Source organism: Aegilops tauschii, chromosome 5, assembly GCF_002575655.3.
Source record: "Aegilops tauschii subsp. strangulata cultivar AL8/78 chromosome 5, Aet v6.0, whole genome shotgun sequence".
Lineage (NCBI taxonomy): Eukaryota > Viridiplantae > Streptophyta > Magnoliopsida > Poales > Poaceae > Aegilops > Aegilops tauschii.
In genome coordinates, this window is record NC_053039.3 from 419772568 (window position 1) to 419791797 (window position 19230).

Consider the following 19230-nt stretch of genomic DNA (forward strand, 5'->3'; position numbering starts at 1 on the left):
GTTGAGAAGTTGTCGATGACGAGTCCCTTGGCGAAGATGAGTGGCGGTGATGACGATGTCGAACCGTTCCTAGTTAGCCGAAACACCCTAGGAAACGATGAACCACAACTTCAAATTCTCAAAACCAAATGCGGCAAAACTTGTCGGGATTGGTAGCGGTCAAGTAGTGGTAGGGTTTGGTGTATCGAATGGGTTTGCGGAAGTTAGGTGGTGGTGGTCGAAATGGGTATGCGGAGGCGTAGGTGGCGGTGGATAAAAACTGCAGAAAATGCAGCTTCGGCAGAGATAGCCGGATGATCCGGGCAAGGAGCCGGATGATCCGGGTCAAAGGCCGGATGATCTGGGCGGGTCAACTACGCACGGGGATGGCTCGGGATGAACTCGAACACGGGGTCAAATTCGATGATTTTGTGGATTTCGGATGGATTGCGAGGTGGAGATGGTGGGGAAAGGTAAGATCCACTTGCAACACAATAAATTCACGGATCAAAACCAACAAAACTTCATCAAAACTCACAAATCACAAAAAAATGGGGGGGCTATTTTTGTGGGAATTTTCGGATTAGGACGAAAAACAACAAAATCAAGCTAGAAAACTAGGTGTGGAGGCTCCAAATCCGTGATCAACGTGGCTCATGATACCAAGATGATGTGGGGTAGAACCCTAGCGGCCCGATGTTTCACGGTTGGAGCGGATCACACGAAGAACACGAGGGGAAAACACGAGGGGAAACACGAGAGAATCACTCAAACCAACAAGATTCGATCACACATGTGCTAGATCCTCGAAACACAAAGAGTTACACGATCCACGATCAATTAGGGACGATACAAGTAGCACGATCTTCTCCGGGAGGAGGTCTTGAGGTTCTTCCCGTGATGGGGTCTTGAATCCGCTTGGAAGGATCTTCTCCGAGGAGGTGCGATCTCCGAGGAGAAAGTAACCAAGTGGATGAGCAAAGCTCTCACACAAACATGAGCTAATCCTTTGCTAACCCTAGGAAAGTGATGGAGGAGTCGTTTATATAGGCAAAGGGGGCGAAGGGGTACATGGGCTTCGGCCCAACACCCACACGCAGGTGGTGGTCCGGATGATCCGGACGGGCAGCCGGATGATCCGGGCTTCAGGGACCCGGATGGTCCGGGAGGTGGTCCGGATGAGGCGAAGAGGCGGGCGTCGTCGTCGGTGGCCCGGAAGTCCGGATGGGGGTCCGGTCGTCCTGCTCGGTATGGATGATCCGGCTTCATGGTGCAGCTTCGGGTGTCTTCGGGCGAGTTAGCCGGATCGTCCGGGACGTGGTCCGGATCGTCCGGGCTGGGGCCAGATCGTCCGAGCTTCTGCTGATTTGCCCTTCTTCTTCTCCGTCTTCACGTCCATCTTCCTCTTCTGATTCTCCTTGCTCCTTAGCTTCTCCATGGCTAACTCCTTGGTACCTGAGTATGCATAATGTCTCCGTTTGAGGTAGTAGCCATGTCTCATGTTCATCGAAGTGGAATTGTGAGAGGAGAGATGTCACCTCAGTTTCGAGAGCTCTTGCACGTGCTCGTGTCATGGGTCCACTAGGCACTTGGTGAGACGATGGTGGGTCCCTGGTGATGACCTTGGGATGCGCCGCATCAGGTACCCTAACCAAATAACCAACGGTTCTTACATTATGGTTTTCCTTAACTTTGGATGTGTGATTACCAAAGAGGCAATGAAAACGTAGACTAGTTATAGACGGTAGCAAGAGGTGGTAGCTACTGAAGACAAGGTGTAAGACAAAAAACAAGAGTGGTGTGAAAGGGTAAATTGGTGACATCGATGATTACAAAGAGGAAAAAAGAAAGCAGAAGACAATAAAACATAGTCATCGACGGGTTAACTGAGCTCATATTTTGGCCAGGAGTGTGACAATGTGATCAAACATTTTGATATATACTCAAAAATAACCCACGCGATGTCACAAAAACTCTTGCTAAAGATTAGTAGGATGATGATATGGATAAATTATGAGGATTAACCATGGTATGTTGATGATGTAGAAAATATGCATGACTTATTTGATGCAGATGAGTTGCATGGATAAGAAAAAATAGGTAGTAGGTAGAGCATGCAACTGAAAAGCAAGGGAAATGATTTTCTGAGTGACATGTGTGATGAGATGGCATGTGTGTATGTTGAGAGAAATAAAAGTAGTGTGGATAAAATATTTATCTATGCTACATAACACAGTGTACGTTGTTGCAAAAATTTATAGCAACAGAATTGTAAAAAAAATATGAGAATAATACCATCCACAGTTTCACCATATGAACAAGGTAAATAGAAGATGGATGCGTGTTATATTGCCTTTTGACATCCAGGCTCAATTATCTGTTGTTGAAAAAAAAATTGAACATTAATGATGTGGAAGACTTGCATATGCTCAATGATGTGAGTGGCGTGTATGCAGGGCAGAGCTACATGGGACAAACCAAGGTTGTGGCCCGCCAAGCCCATGAGAAAACACAACCCAAAATGCCTATTTTTTATTTTGAGGTCCACTTTATTATTATTTTAGGTGATTGTATTGTTAGTGTTTGTTGAACGCTATGCAATGTTTTTTTTTAACTTTTGTGGGCTTTTAGATGTACTGAGCTTGGAGTTTTCCTCATGATGGTGGCATCCTGCCGAAATCTAAGAATATTCTCAAATTTCAAGGCAACACGGGAAATCATACAAACAAATCAAGTGCTGGCACCCACCTATACACAGTGACCATCACCAACATTGGCCCAAAAAGAGGCAACCCAACCCACCTGACAGACTAATCCGACAAAAGGACTCATAAGTCATCAAACGGAGCCGAGGAAGACTGGCGTGCACCCAACAGTCGAATGGACCCCTTCCCTTAGCAAGTTGAATGAAGGAAGGTGACACTGAGCAGAGGACAACCACCAGCGCTATGAATCCCTTCCCTCACAAATCAATCGGTTCCCCCCTCTCGCCCACACCCACAATGCCACCAAAAATCAACAGAGAAATCGGTGTATCCTCGTTCGCCCACGCATCGATCACAATACAAATCCCCCTACCCCTCAACGGTACACACCACACAAGCATGGACTAATGCCCCACAAAAACAAGCACCATCTGATAACTGGATCCCATGTGATATGCTAGCCTTGATGCATGAGAGGGCTCCCTCTGTAGGAAGCTTAATAGTTATAAATAAGAGTTCACCTCAGAGGGTATTCTATCCTTTTTAAAACATAAAATAAAATAATGAGTCGTATAAAGTCGAAGAATGAGCGTGCGTCTGTCCTAGACTTCGTGCGGTCAGCGTACAAGCTACTGGTTGAGAATGTGCCGAATGATAAAGCTATAACCAGATGCTCCGTTGTTGCCCGGGACGGGGTTTGGAAAGCGTTGTGGAAACTCAGATATTTTGCTGATTTTTGTTGGCGGGTACTAAAGAACATGCTTCCTTGTTTTGATGAACTCATGCGTCGTCATGTTGCAAAAAAAAACCTCAAAGTGCACACTCTGCGAATACACAAATGGAAGTCTTTATCATGTGATGATCACTTGTGGCCATACAAAACGGTTCGGGAAGGCGCTTCTTCAGCACAGAGGCATGAAGCTCCCTCGGCCCCATCATGCGATGGGGGTTGGGGATGTTCTTGCCTCGGACCTGATCAAGAAAGAAGATGTTGGGGGTGTTTGTTACCATGATGTGGTGCATTTGGTCAAGCATGAACAAGTTCACTCGTGGGGAAGAAGGCTTCCAGCCGATGCGATCTATTGCACTGGTTGATGAGATCGTGGCGACCCTCGAGCTCCCTCTATGCCAGAATGATCCAGGAGGGAGTCGCCAACACCCTACTAGCCACCTCGGTTGGGTTGCAGTCAATGTTGACGGCGCAGTCGATGTCCAAAGCCGAGTGGTTGGCTCAGGCCATGTCGTTAGGGACTACCTTGGTGAGACTGATGACATTTGTGAATGTTTTTTTTTACGCCATTTTGTGCTAGCGAGCATGACGATTTTAGTTAGTGGGCATGGCAACTCCGCCACTTATGTTTTCGCCCAAAAATTGCGGCGAATGTTCGCTGGTTATGATTACCGTTACCGTAACATTTTCTGCACGGACAGTGACGCAAACGCAACAACGACAAAGCAAAGTCATAACACTCGTGAATAAACAGCCACACCAAGCTTGGCACATATTTGCAGGGATGAACGGCATCGCAGTCGCATCTCATCGTCGACTAGCAGAGTTGCTGCCTGGACGCCGGCCTCCAGGAGCAGCAGCAGCAGCGCACCAGCATCAGCACCCACTCAAAACTGCAACCACAACACACACGAAACCCGGCGACGTAATTTAACCACTGATCCAAAAGTCCAAATGAACACGACAATGGTAGGTGTTGGAGCGCTTGTCCGTCAGGAACTTACCACCATGCTCCGAGATCGAACCGTCTTCTCGGCGGCTGCTCCCGACGAGCGGACGCGGCGGCGTCCATGGAGAAAGCGGAGTAATGCAGCAGCCGCGGCTCGGACCGCACCGCCCGCCGCGCTAGCAGCGGCGACGGCGACGGCGACGACGAGGCGTCGAAGTCACGCGGGGAGAAGGGCGGCGACGCGGACGGGGACGGCGTGAATGCGTACGGCCGGCGTCCCGGGCCGACGCTGACCGGCAGCGGCGACGGCGGCGTCAGCGGCGGAGAGGAGGAAGAGGAGGCCGCGCTGCTGCTCATTGCCAGTCGATCGGGCCGGCCGGCACGTCTCGGGCGGTGTCACCGTATCTTTGTCGATCGTAGTGTGGTGAGAAGCGCTGGGTCGGCTTGAGAGGCTGGTGCTTGTGTATCGGCGAGTGCCAACCGCGAGTCAAACGTGCGATCAGCGAGACTCACAGATAGGCCGGCGACTGCTTGGCAGATCAATCAACTTTTCGTTTTCTTTTCAATTCAGGTCTTAACCGTAGCATACATTCTCGTCGCAAACAAAAAATGTCTTTTAACCATACCACGTGCAGCTCCCCGATCGCATGTGCGTTGCCCATTTTCCCTGCCGTGGTCGCGCTCTGGACCACGTGCGCGCACGGTGCACCGGTACTGCGGTACACGGACATGCAAGTATGTACTTATACTGTAGCTCGTACGGTGCTGTGTGAGTACGTGTCCACGCCACCGCGCCGCGCGGGCACGGTGCGCTCGTCACGCGAAGCCCTGCAGGTAGCGGTACCTGCCGCCGAAGCACCCGAGCAAGGAGGACCGGTGGTGGAGGTGGCCGTGCCCGTGCGCGCGCGCGCGCAGCAGGGGCCTTCGCGTCCACCCGCGCCACGCACTGCCCAGCCCCGCCCCGAGCCACGACCGCGCACGGGACGCCGCACCGGCGGCCGACGCCCTGCCGGCCACCCACGCCCGGCACGCCGCACGCGCGGCCGCGGCCCTCCCGGCGACCCGGGCCTCGCGCAGCAGACGCGCCGCCCGCCCGCGCAGCCCCGTGGCCGCGGCCGCCTCCTCGTCGTCGTCCTCGCCGGGCGCGGACAGCCGGTAGGTCTGCAGGAACAGCGCCCGGCGCGCCGCGTACTCCTCGCGCTGCCGGCACCGCGCGGCGTGCTCGCCCTGGCGTGGCCACCCGCTCCCCGCGGGCGCTGGCATCGGCATGACTGACACCCGAGCTAGCGCGCGAGCTGGCTGGTTCCCGTACGTGCTTGGGAGTGCGTTGCCGTGTCACGGTGTCAGCGGGATCAGTTATATGGGGGTGGTCAGCTCAGGTGGGGCGGCAGTGCAGTGAGAGTGACGGGAGCTAGAGTGGTTGAACCAGAACGGGCAAAGCAACGGCTCTGTTTGTTTGGTGCCGACGGTTGCACCGGGACGCACCAACCCGACCTAGGGTATACACTGCTGGCCACTAGCTCGGTTGGCTGGTTGGTTGCGTCCCTGCTCCATGGCGTCGCTAGGTCGGTTACTCGGTTCGACACTTAAAACAGAGGGGATTCAAGAACTCCACCCTTCTTTTTTTAGGACAGAACTCCACCCATTTTTCCCGCAAAAAAAAAAACTCCACCCATTTTGGTCGTATGCATTTGCCAAAATAAAAGTAAAAGAGACTGGCTAGATGTCAAGTGACTGAAAATGCAATTTGGGTCGCCGGAACCGTTATGAACCGTCGAATGCAAGATGCATGGCTAGATGGGCTTCTTCAACCACCAAAACGGATCATTGTTCATCTTCTATCTGTGAACCGCCGAGCCATCACAGCCTAACCGCCTGCTGCCGCCACCCGTGGCCGGAGGCGCTCCCGCGTCAGCTTCGCCGCCCCATCCTTCTTTCAATCGCCGCCCACCATGGTGCTACCGTTGCCCCCGGCCATCCCTCTAACCCCGACCATGCATCATTTTTTTCCGACGACCTGCATCCCTACCCCCACCCCCTAAGATAGATAATGGGGTAGCCTGCCACCCTAAGATAGATATTGGGGTCGACTGCCACCCTAAAATAGACCTAGAGACCTTCTTCGGCGAGTTGGCGACTGCTTCTTCCTTTTCTCCGGCGGCTTCTTCCTTCCTTCCAAAATCAACTGACCCGAATTTTATTTTGATGCGACTTACAAGTAGCTATTGTGGAAATAAAAACATGCAGAGGCAGGCTGGAGCGGGTCCCATGATGTTTTCAACCTTGGGCCCACATGGCAGTGCCTGCGGGCTGGTGCTACCTCTTGAGCACTGCGTTGGTTTTCCCTTGAAGAGGAAAGGGTGATGCAGTAAACTAGCGTAAGTATTTCCCTCAGTTTTTTAGAACCAAGGTATCAATCCAGTAGGAGACCACGCTCAAGTCCCACGCACCTACACAAACAAATAAGAACCTTGCAACCAACATGATAAAGGAGTTCTCAATCCCTTCACGGCCACTTGCAAAAGTGAGATCTGATAGAGATGATAATATAATATTTTTGGTATTTTTATGATAAAGAGTGAAAGTAAAGATTGCAAAACGGTAATAGAAATAACGTTATATTAATACGATGGAAAATAGACCCGGGGACCATAGGTTTCACTAGTGGCTTCTCTCAAGAGCATAAGTATTACGGTGGGTAAACGAATTACTGTCGAGCAATTGATAGAATTGAGCATAGTTATGAGAATATCTAGGTATGATCATGTATATAGGCATCACGTCCGTGACAAGTAGACCGACTCCTGCCTGCATCTACTACTATTACTCCACACATCGCCCGATCCAGCATGCATCTAGAGTATTAAGTTCATAAGAACGGAGTAACGCTTTAAGCAAGATGACATGATGTAGAGGGATAAACTCATGCAATATAATATAAACCCCATCTTTTTATCCTCGATGGCAACAATACAATACGTGTCGTTCCCCTGCTGTCACTGGGATCGAGCACCGCATGATTGAACCCAAAGCTAAGCACTTCTCCCATTGCAAGAAAGATTAATCTAGTAGGCCAAACCAAACTGATAATTCAAATAGACTTGCAAAGATAACCAATCATACATAAAAGAATTCAGAGAAGATTCAAATATTGTTCATAGATAATCTTGATCATAAACCCACAATTCATCGGATCTCGATAAACACACCGCAAAAGAAGAGTTACATCGAATAGATCTTCAAGAGAATCGAGGAGAACTTTGTATTGAGATCCAAAGAGAGAGAAGAAGCCATCTAGCTAATAACTATGGACCCGAAGGTCTGAGGTAAACTACTCACACATCATCGGAGAGGCTATGGTGTTGATGTAGAAGCCCTCCGTGATCAATGCCCCCTCCGGCGGAGCGCCGGAAAAGGCCCCAAGATGGGATCTCACGGGTACAGAAGGTTGCGGCGGTGGAAATAGGGTTTTGGCTCTGTATATGATGTTTTCAGGGTATATGAGTATATATAGGCGAAAGAGGTCGGTCAGGAGAGCTACGAGGGGCCCACGAGGGTGGGGGCGCGCCTAGGGGGCAGGCGCGCCTCCCTGCCTCATGGCCTCCTCGTTGATTGCTTGACGTCCACTCCAAGTCCCTGGATCACGTTTGTTCCGAAAATCACGTTCCCAAAGGTTTCATTCCGTTTGGACTCCGTTTGATATCCTTTTCCTTCGAAACACTGAAATAGGCAAAAAAACAGCAATTTGGGTTGGGCCTCCGGTTAATAGGTTAGTCCCAAAAATAATATAAAAGTGTATAATAAAGCTCATTAAACATCCAAAACAGAATATATAATAGCATGGAACAATCAAAAATTATAGATACGTTGGAGACGTATCAAGCATCCCCAAGCTTAATTCCTGCTCGTCCTCGAGTAGGTAAATGATAACAACAGAATTTTTGATGTGGAATGCTACTTAGCATAATTTTCAATCTAATTCTCTTATTTATGGCATGAATATTCAGATCCGAAAGATTCAAGATAAAAGTTTAATATTGACATACGAGTAATAATACTTCAAGCATACTAACTAAGCAATTATGTCTTCTCAAAATAACAAGGCCAAAGAAAGTTCATCCCTACAAAATCATATAGTTTGGTCATGCTCCATTTTCGTCACACAAGAATGCTCTCATCATGCACAACCCCGATGACAAGCCAAGCAATTGTTTCATACTTTAGTAATCTCAAACTTTTTTCAACTTTCACGCAATATATGAGCGTGAGCCATGGATATAGCACTATGGGTGGAATAGAATATGATGGTGGGGGTTATGTAGAGAAGACAAAAAAGGAGAAAGTCTCACATTGACGCGGCTAATCAACGGGCTAGGGAGATGCCCAACAATTGATGTCAATGCAAGGAGTAGGGATTGCCATGCAAAGGATGCACTAGAGCTATAAATGTATGAAAGCTCAACAAAAGAAACTAAATGGGTGTGCATCCAACTTGCTTGCTCACGAAGACATAGGGCATTTGAGGAAGCCCATTGTTGGAATATACAAGCCAAGTTCTATAATGAAAAATTCCCACTAGTATATGAAAGTGACAAAACAAGAGACTCTCTATCATAAAGATCATGGTGCTACTTTGAAGCACAAATGTGTAAAAAAGGATAGTAGCATTGCCCCTTTTTATTTTCTTTTTTTGGCCTTTCTTTTTTTTATTTGGCCTTTCTCTTTTGGGGGGGGGGGGGACAATGCTCTATGAATGATGATCATCACACTTTTATTTATTTACAACTCAATGATTACAACTCGAAACTAGAACAAATTATGACTCTATATGAATGCCTCCGGCGGTGTACCGGGATGGGCAATGAATCAAGAGTGACATGTATGAAATAATATGCATGGTGGCTTTGCCACAAATACGATGTCAACTACATGATCATGCAAGGCAATATGACAATGATGAAGCGTGTCATGATAAACGGAACGGTGGAAAGTTGCATGCCAATATATCTCAGAATGGCTATGGAAATGCCATAATAGGTAAGTATGGTGGCTGTTTTGAGGAAGATATAAGGAGGTTTATGTGTGATAGAGCGTATCGTATCACGGGGTTTGGATGCACCAGCGAAGTTTGCACCAACTCTCAAGGTGAGAAAGGGCAATGCACGGTACCGAATAGGCTAGCAATGATGGAAGGGTGAGAGTGCGTATAATCCGTGGACTCAACATTAGTCATAAAGAACTCACATACTTATTGCAAAAATCTACAAGTCATCAAAAATCAAGCACTACGCGCATGCTCCTAGGGGGATAGATTGGTAGGAAAATACCATCGTTCGTCCCCGACCGCCACTCATAAGGAGGACAATCAAAGAACACCTCATGTTTCAAATTTGTTACACAACGTTTACCATACGTGCATGCTACGGGACTTGCAAACTTCAACACAGGTATTTCTCAAATTCACAATTACTCAACTAGCACAACTTTAATATCACTACCTCCATATCTCAAAACAGTCATCAAGCATCAAACTTCTCTTAGTATTCAACGCACTTATAAGAAAGTTTTTCTTAATCTTGGATGCCTATCATATTAGGACTAATTTGACAATTTAAGCAAATCACCATGCTGTTTTGTAGGACTCTCAAAATAATATAAGTGAGGCATGAGAGAACAATAATTTCTATAAAACAAAACCACCACCATGCTCTAAAAGATATAAGTGAAGCACTAGAGCAAAAATTATATAGCTCAAAAGATATAAGTGAAGCACATAGAGTATTCTAATAAATTCCGAATCATGTGTGTCTCTCTCAAAAGTGTATTCAGCGAGGATGAAAGTGGTAAACTAAAAAGCAAAGACTCAAATCATACAAGACGCTCCAAGCAAAACACATATCATGTGGTGAATAAAAATATAGCATCAAGTAAAGTTACCGATGGACGAAGACGAAAGAGGGGATGCCTTCCGGGGCATCCCCAAGCTTAGGCTTTTGGTTATCCTTGAATTTTAACTTGGGGTGCCTTGGGCATCCCCAAGCTTAGGCTTTTGCCAATCCTTGTTCCATAATCCATCAAATCTTTACCCAAAAACTTGAAAACTTCACAACACAAAACTTAACAGAAAATCTCGTGAGCTCCATTAGCGAAATAAAACAAAATACCACTTCAAAGTACTGTAATGAACTCATTCTTTATTTATATTAGTGTTAAACCTACTGTATTCCAACTTCTCTATGGTTCATAAACTCCATTACTAGCCATAGATTCATCAAAATAAGCAAACAACACAACGAAAAACAGAATCTGTCAAAAACAGAACAGTCTGTAGTAATCAGATTTGTTCGAAAACTTCTGGAACTCCAAAAATCCTGAAAATCTAGGAAAACCTGGAAAATTTACGTATTGATCTACTGCAAAAGGAATCGGTAATTTATCACGTTCTAGTGAGTTTAACCAATTATATTCGTGAACAGAAAGTTTCTGGAATTTTTCAGCAAGATCAAATAACTATCATCCAAGAAGATCCTATAGGTTTAACTTGGCACAAACACTAATTAAAACATAAAAACAAATCTAACCAGAGGCTAGATCAAAGATTTATTCAAAAACAGAAAGGAAATATATTGGGTTGTCTCCCAACAAGCACTTTTCTTTAAAGCCTTTTAGCTAGGCATTGAGATTTCGATGATGCTCACATGAAAGACAAGAATTGAAGCGCAAAGAGAGCATCATAAAACACGTGACAAACACATCTAAGTCTAACATACTTCCTATGCATAGGCATCTTATGGGCGAACAAATTATCAAGGCAAGCAAAAACTAGCATATGCAAGGAAGCGGAAAGAAACAATAGCAATCTCAACATGACGAGAGGTAATTTAGTAACATGAAAATTTCTACAACCATATTTTCCTTTCTCATAATAATTACATGTAGGATCATAGGAAAATTCAACAAAATAGCTATCACAAAACATATTCTCAACACGATCCACATGCATGCGAAGTTGACACTCTTCCAAAATAGTGGGATTATCATTAACTAAAGTCATGACCTCTCCAAACCCATTTTTATCAAAAATACCATAAGATTGAACATTCTCCAAATATGTGGATCTAAAGTTGACACTCTTCCAAACCCATTTTCAATATTATTTCAAACACTATTATCCATCTCATATTCATCATGGGGCTTAAATAAATTTTCAAGATCATAAGAAGAATCACCCCAATCATGATCATTGCAACAAGTAGTAGACATAGCAAAACTAGCATCCCCAAGCTTAGGGTTTTGCATATTATTAGCACAACTGACATCAAGAGAATTTATAGTAAAATCATTGCAATCATGCTTTTTATTCAAGGAGCTATCATGAATCTCTTCATAAATTTCTTCATCACAATTTTCAGATTCACGAATTTCAAGCAAAACCTCATAAAGATAATCTAGTGCACTCAAATCACTAGAAATTGGTTCATCATAATTGGATCTCTTAAAAAGATTGGCAAGCGGATGAGGATCCATAGATCTTAGGTTCTCTGTTTAGCAATAAATACAGAATTATTCCAACCAAAAGAGCAAACGAGCCAAGTAAGACATCAAGGCAAACGAAAAGACGAATGGAAGAAGGGCTAAGAAAAGGCGAAGGGTGAAGTGGGGGAGAGGAAAACGAGAGGCAAATGGCACATAATGTAATGCGGGGAATAAGAGTTTGTGATGGGTACTTGCTTTGTCTTGACTTGTGCGTAGACTCCCCGACAACGGTGCCAGAAATCCTTCTTGCTACCTCTTGAGCACTGCGTTGGTTTTCCCTTCAAGAGGAAAGGGTGATGCAGTAAAGTAGCGTAAGTATTTCCCTCAGTTTTTGAGAACCAAGGTATCAATCCAGTAGGAGACCACGCTCAAGTCCCACGCACCTACACACAACAAATAAGAACCTTGCAACCAACGCGATAAAGGGGTTGTCAATCCCTTCACGGCCACTTGCAAAAGTGAGATCTGATAGAGATGATAAGATAATATTTTTGGTATTTTTATGATAAAGAGTGAAAGTAAAGATTGCAAAACGGTAATAGAAATAACGGTAGATTAATATGATGGAAAATAGACCCAAGGGCCATAGGTTTCACTAGTGGCTTCTCTCAAGAGCATAAGTATTATGGTGGGTAAACGAATTACTGTCGAGCAATTGATAGAATTGAGCATAGTTATGAGAATATCTAGGTATGATCATATATATAGGCATCACGTCCGTGACAAGTAGACCGACTTCTGCCTGCATCTACTACTATTACTCCACACATCGACCGCTATCCAGGATGCATCTAGAGTATTAAGTTCATAAGAACGGAGTAACGCTTTAAGCAAGATGACATGATGTAGAGGGATAAACTCATGCAATATGATATAAACCCATCTTTTTATCCTCGATGGCAATAATACAATACGTGTCGTTTCCCCTGCTGTCACTGGGATCGAGCACCGCATGATTGAAACCAAAGCTAAGCACTTCTCCCATTGCAAGAAAGGTCAATCTAGTAGGGCAAACCAAACTGATAATTCGAAGAGGCTTGCAAAGATAACCAATCATACATAAAAGAATTCAGAGAAGATTCAAATATTGTTCATAGATAATCTTGATCATAAACCCACAATTCATCGGATCTCGACAAACACACCGCAAAAGAAGAGTTACATCGAATAGATCTCCAAGAGAATCGAGGAGAACTTTGTATTGAGATCCAAAGAGAGAGAAGAAGCCATCTAGCTAATAACTATGGACCCGAAGGTCTGAGGTAAACTACTCACACATCATCGGAGAGGCTATGGTGTTGATGTAGAAGCCCTCCGTGATCAATGCTCCCTCCGGCGGAGCGCCGGAAAAGGCCCCAAGATGGGATCTCACGGGTACAGAAGGTTGCGGTGGTGGAAATAGGGTTTTGGCTCCGTATCTGATGTTTCCATGGTATATGAGTATATATAGGCGAAAGAGGTCGGTCAGGAGAGCTACGAAGGGCCCACGAGGGTGGGGGCACGCCTAGGGGGCAGGCGTGCCTTCCTGCCTCATGGCCTCCTCGTTGATTGCTTGACGTCCACTCCAAGTCCTCTGGATCACGTTTGTTCCGAAAATCACGTTCCTGAAGGTTTCATTCCGTTTGGACTCCGTTTGATATCATTTTCCTTCAAAACACTGAAATAGGCAAAAAAACAACAATTTGGGCTGGGCCTGCGGTTAATAGGTTAGTCCCAAAAATAATATAGAAGTTTATAATAAAGCCCATTAAACATCCAAAACAGAATATATAATAGCATGGAACAATCAAAAATTATAGATACGTTGGAGACGTATCAAGCATCCCCAAGCTTAATTCCTGCTCATCCTCGAGTAGGTAAATGATAAAAACAGAATTTTTGATGTGGAATGCTACTTAGCATAATTTTCAATCTAATTCTCTTATTTGTGGCATGAATATTCAGATCCGAAAGATTCAAGATAAAAGTTTAATATTGACATAAGAGTAATAATACTTCAAGCATACTAACTAAGCAATTATGTCATCTCAAAATAACATGGCCAAAGAAAGTTCATCCCTACAAAATCATATAGTTTGGTCATGCTCCATTTTCGTCACACAAGAATGCTCTCATCATGCACAACCCCGATGACAAGCCAAGCAATTGTTTCATACTTTAGTCTCAAACTTTTTTCAATTTTCACGCAATATATGAGCGTGAGCCATGGATATAGCACTATGGGTGGAATAGAATATGATGATGGGGGTTATGTGGAGAAGACAAAAAAGGAGAAAGTCTCACATTGACGCGGCTAATCAACGGGCTAGGGAGATGCCCATCAATTGATGTCAATGCAAGGGGTAGGGATTGCCATGCAATGGATGCACTAGAGCTATAAATGTATGAAAGCTCAACAAAAAAACTAAGTGGGTGTGCATCCAACTTGCTTGCTCTCGAAGACCTAGGGCATTTGAGGAAGCCCATTGTTGGAATATACAAGCCAAGTTCTATAATGAAAAATTCCCACTAGTATATGAAAGTGACAAAACAAGAGACTCTCTACCATAAAGATCATGGTGCTACTTTGAAGCACAAGTGTGGAAAAAAGGATAGTAGCATTGCCCCTTTTTATTTTCTTTTTTTTATTTGGCCTTTCTCTTTTTTTGGGGACAATGCTCTATGAATAATGATCATCACACTTTTATTTATTTACAACTCAATGATTACAACTCGATACTAGAACAAAGTATAACTCTATATGAATGCCTCCGGCGGTGTACCGGAATGGGCAATGAATCAAGAGTGACATGTATGAAATAATATGTGTGGTGGCTTTGCCACAAATACGATGTCAACTACATGATCATGCAAGGCAATATGACAATGATGAAGCGTGTCATGATAAACGGAACGGTGGAAAGTTGCATGCCAATATATCTCAGAATGGCTATGGAAATGCCATAATAGGTAGGTATGGTTGCTGTTTTGAGGAAGATATAAGGAGGTTTATGTGTGATAGAGCGTATCGTATCACGGGGTTTGGATGCACCGGCGAAGTTTGCACCAACTCTCAAGGTGAGAAAGGGCAATGCACGGTACCGAAGAGGCTAGCGATGATGGAAGGGTGAGAGTGCATATAATCCATGGACTCAACATTAGTCATAAAGAACTCACATACTTATTGCAAAAATCTACAAGTCATCAAAAATCAAGCACTACGCGCATGCTCCTAGGGGGATAGATTAGTAGGAAAAGACCATCGTTCGTCCCCGACCGCCACTCATAAGGAGGACAAGCAAAGAACACCTCATGTTTCAAATTTGTTACACACCGTTTACCATACGTGCATGCTACGGGACTTGCAAACTTCAACACAAGTATTTATCAAATTCACAATTACTCAACTAGCACAACTTTAATATCACTACCTCCATATCTCAAAACAGTCATCAAGCATCAAACTTCTCTTAGTATTCAACGCACTTATAAGAAAGTTTTTATTAATCTTGGATGCCTATCATATTAGGACTAATTTGACAATTTAAGCAAATCACCATGCTGTTTTGTAGGACTCTCAAAATAATATAAGTGAGGCATGAGAGAACAATAATTTCTATAAAACAAAACCACCACCATGCTCTAAAAGATATAAGTGAAGCACTAGAGCAAAAATTATATAGCTCAAAAGATATAAGTGAAGCACATAGAGTATTCTAATAAATTCCGAATCATGTGTGTCTCTCTCAAAAGTGTATTCAGCAAGGATGAAAGTGGTAAACTAAAAAGTAAAGACTCAAATCATACAAGACGCTCCAAGCAAAACACATATCATGTGGTGAATAAAAATATAGCATCAAGTAAAGTTACCGATGGACGAAGACGAAAGAGGGGATGCCTTCCGGGGCATCCCCAAGCTTAGGCTTTTGGTTATCCTTAAATTTTACCTTGGGGTGCCTTGGGCATCCCCAAGCTTAGGCTTTTGCCAATCCTTGTTCCATAATCCATTAAATCTTTACCCAAAACTTAAAAACTTCACAACACAAAACTTAACAGAAAATCTCGTGAGCTCCGTTAGCGAAATAAAACAAAATACCACTTCAAAGTACTATAATGAACTCATTCTTTATTTATATTGGTGTTAAACCTACTGTATTTCAACTTCTCTATGGTTCATAAACTCCATTACTAGTCATAGATTCATCAAAATAAGCAAACAACACAACGAAAAACAGAATCTGTCAAAAACAGAACAGTCTGTAGTAATCAGATTTGTTCGAAAACTTCTGGAACTCCAAAAATCCTGAAAAACTAGGACAACCTGGAAAATTTACGTACTGATCGGTGAGCCACCTTGGAGGTCCACAAAGTTATATATCAACGCTGGAGCCGCATCGAGCTCGGGTGAGGAGGTGATCCGTTATTTTTCTTCTTTGGTGGTTGTTGTAGCGGTGCCGGAGGCAGGTGATGGACGTTGGTGTCAAGCTTAGCAATGTTCTGCTATCTTTTCGTTTTTTATGTCGGTCTTTACGTGACTTGTAATTTGATATTTATGATATAAATGAGACACGTATTACCATGCAAAAAAAATACCCTTTGGCTCCCGCATGTATGTACACCCACTATGAAGAATTTTTTGTAAAATAATTAAACAAAAAGTCAAAATAGTTTAAAACTATTTTTGGTTAAACTTGACTTACTTGCGCACTAGTATATAAATTTTCACACAAAAAAACCAACGTTGACTTCACAACGAAAAGACAAAAAAAGTTACTATTATATGTCACTATTCCTACTATTTTGACCGAAAATTTGTCTTTTTTGAAAAAAGTCAAAGAGGAATTTTTTTTGTGGAATTTTTCTCACTAGTACAATGAAAGGTCAAGTTTATTTCGAAGATATTTTTTAAAATTTTGACTTTTTGTTGAATTGCTAAAAAAAATCCATATAGGATACATATGTACCCAGGAAGCAAATGTTCCCCTCCATAACTGGCTGCAGCTGCATGCAACAACGCAAATGTTCTATCTGACCAAAAACCAAAGACTCAACAAGAAATTCTCAACGACCTAGCCATTTTCCTTCAACTACAACAAACAAGCGCCTTCCACGACACTGTCCACACGTGTGCTCATCATCCGTTATCTGAGTTGTTTATTTTATTTTTATTTTAAGAGTACGGTTAGATGTATTATAGCTTTATAGAAGACAGAATATTAGGTACAAGAAAGCTACCACTCGATATGAACAGCGAGTATAGCCCGAACACCACACTCCGCACGACCAAAGGACAAACACCACGCAAAGCGAGCTACATCGCGAAAGAGCCTATCCTAGAAAGACACACGGAACCGCATCTCGATCGATCGCCAGGTACCTCCGAGACCACCAATTGCCGAGCTGTTTATTTCAACACTTCCAAAGCATAATCATCTCCAACCTAGGCAACACCGCTCACAGCAGAAACTTTTGGACCCGGCACTTATTTCAGATGCCAGTATGTTGTATGCCACTGCCTCCTGAATCCTGACTTGCCATCAGCAACGCCAGGACGAAAGAAGCTTAGGTAACAAGTTGCTGATACTCGTATAAATCCCCCTGTGTGCAGTAGGCCATGGATGAGGATAAAGAAGTATTCGGAGATAAAAGAGATACAGAATAAGTTGATATCGATGATAATGATATGTTGTACTAGATGCAGAAAGGTTATTTTATCATCACTGAGATTGCAAGCAACTGACAGATCTGCTAACCATGTTTCTACTGTATGCATCAAGCCGAACTGCAAAGTTTATCAACTGTATTTTCGTTCTGAAAATAAATGGATGAAACACAGTAATACCAGAGGCAGACACAAAATGCAGGCAAGTCACAAGGCTACCTGGACTCTATTGAAGGCGATGGCCATTACACAAGAGTAGGTAAAGGCAAAACCAGACAGCTTGATTTGGGCGCAATTTGATACACAGCCACGGAAAGGGTAATTGGAAACGAACTGGTAAGATTCAGCATCGTGCAGAAATAGAAATCAACTGAGCAAGAGATTGAAGGTGAATTCAGGGGCAAACCACACTGCAATCTTCCATCACATTCTTGGTAATGGTGTACACCTAATAACACGGCATTTTGACATGTGCAGTGTAGATCTCGAACAGTATTTTCATTCTGACACAATATCATGGATGGAACACTATCAGAGACAGACCCCACATGAATGGGCAGAACTAAAGTTCACCTCCTCAGAGGCAGACGCAGGATGCGAAATGGTAGTGTTTGAGGAACAAAAATGCAGGGAGGTTTCAGAAATAAACACAGCCAGCTTGATTTGTGCACAGTTTGATACAGAGCCACTGAAAGGGGAACTGGGGACGCACTGATAAGATTGAGCATCTTGCACAAATCAACACAAACAGGGCAAAGGATTGCAGGTGTGATCAAGGGCAGAAGGCATTATAATTTCCAAATTCGATTTTCATTCAGTCTTGGTACTAGTACATCGATCCCAACATCAAGCAGGAACAGAGCAGAGCAAACAACACCGAAGAGACCACGAACCATAGACAAATACTACTAGCCTTATAGAAATAATTTATCTCGTTGCTGGCTGGAGCAGCCCGGCGTTGGTGGCCTAGCCGCCGAAGCCGTAGAGGGTGCGGCCCTGGCGCTTGAGCGCGTAGACGACGTCCATGGCGGTGACGGTCTTGCGGCGGGCGTGCTCGGTGTAGGTGACGGCGTCGCGGATGACGTTCTCGAGGAAGATCTTGAGCACGCCGCGGGTCTCCTCGTAGATGAGCCCCGAGATGCGCTTCACGCCGCCCCGCCGCGCCAGCCGCCGGATCGCCGGCTTCGTGATGCCCTGAATGTTGTCGCGGAGCACCTTCCGGTGGCGCTTGGCGCCGCCCTTCCCCAGCCCCTTGCCGCCCTTGCCGCGGCCCGACATCTCCGCCGCCGCAGCTGCTTCTGCCTGTCTCTCCGGTGGGATTGAGCTGTGTTGGGAGTGGTGGCTGTGGCGGAGGATGGTGGTGGAATGTGGGGGCGAGGTTGGTTATATAGCCGCGGTGTTCGGGGGGCTGGCGAGTGGCCGCGATCCGCGTGACGCGTGATTTCCGCCGTTGGATGACCGATGGATGGTCGGGAGTGGGGGAGGAGGGTGCCGCGGATCGTTGACGTGGCGGGGGTGTGGTGAGGGGTGGGCGCGGAATGGTTTTCGATGGCGGGGATTTGCGCGCGTGCTTTTCGGTTGCGTTTTTTGCGGTGGTGCCAGTAGGCAGAAACTTGCACAGACGCGTATGAGCTGGGCAATGGGCATCCTCGGGCCGGGCTTTTGCACCTGAGATGTCATCAGGTCCGAC

At 44.9% G+C, this 19230-nt stretch overlaps 2 protein-coding genes across 2 annotated transcripts; both read right to left on the reverse strand.

Moving 5' to 3' along the window:
• Window positions 1–4037: 4037 nt before the first annotated feature.
• On the reverse strand, window positions 4038–5811 carry LOC120964029 (uncharacterized). The gene is made up of 2 exons (XM_045229053.2): window positions 4419–5811; window positions 4038–4307 (listed from the first exon to the last, which is right to left on the reverse strand). Exon 1 carries the CDS (start codon window positions 5630–5632, stop codon window positions 5180–5182), a length of 453 nt encoding a protein of 150 aa, XP_045084988.1. The 5' UTR covers window positions 5633–5811; the 3' UTR covers window positions 4038–4307; window positions 4419–5179.
• A 12517-nt stretch (window positions 5812–18328) lies between these two features.
• LOC109731672 (histone H4) lies at window positions 18329–18897 on the reverse strand. Its single transcript, XM_020290846.4, has one exon. It carries the CDS (start codon window positions 18816–18818, stop codon window positions 18507–18509), a length of 312 nt encoding a protein of 103 aa, XP_020146435.1. The 5' UTR covers window positions 18819–18897; the 3' UTR covers window positions 18329–18506.
• Between the last annotated feature and the right edge of the window lie 333 nt (window positions 18898–19230).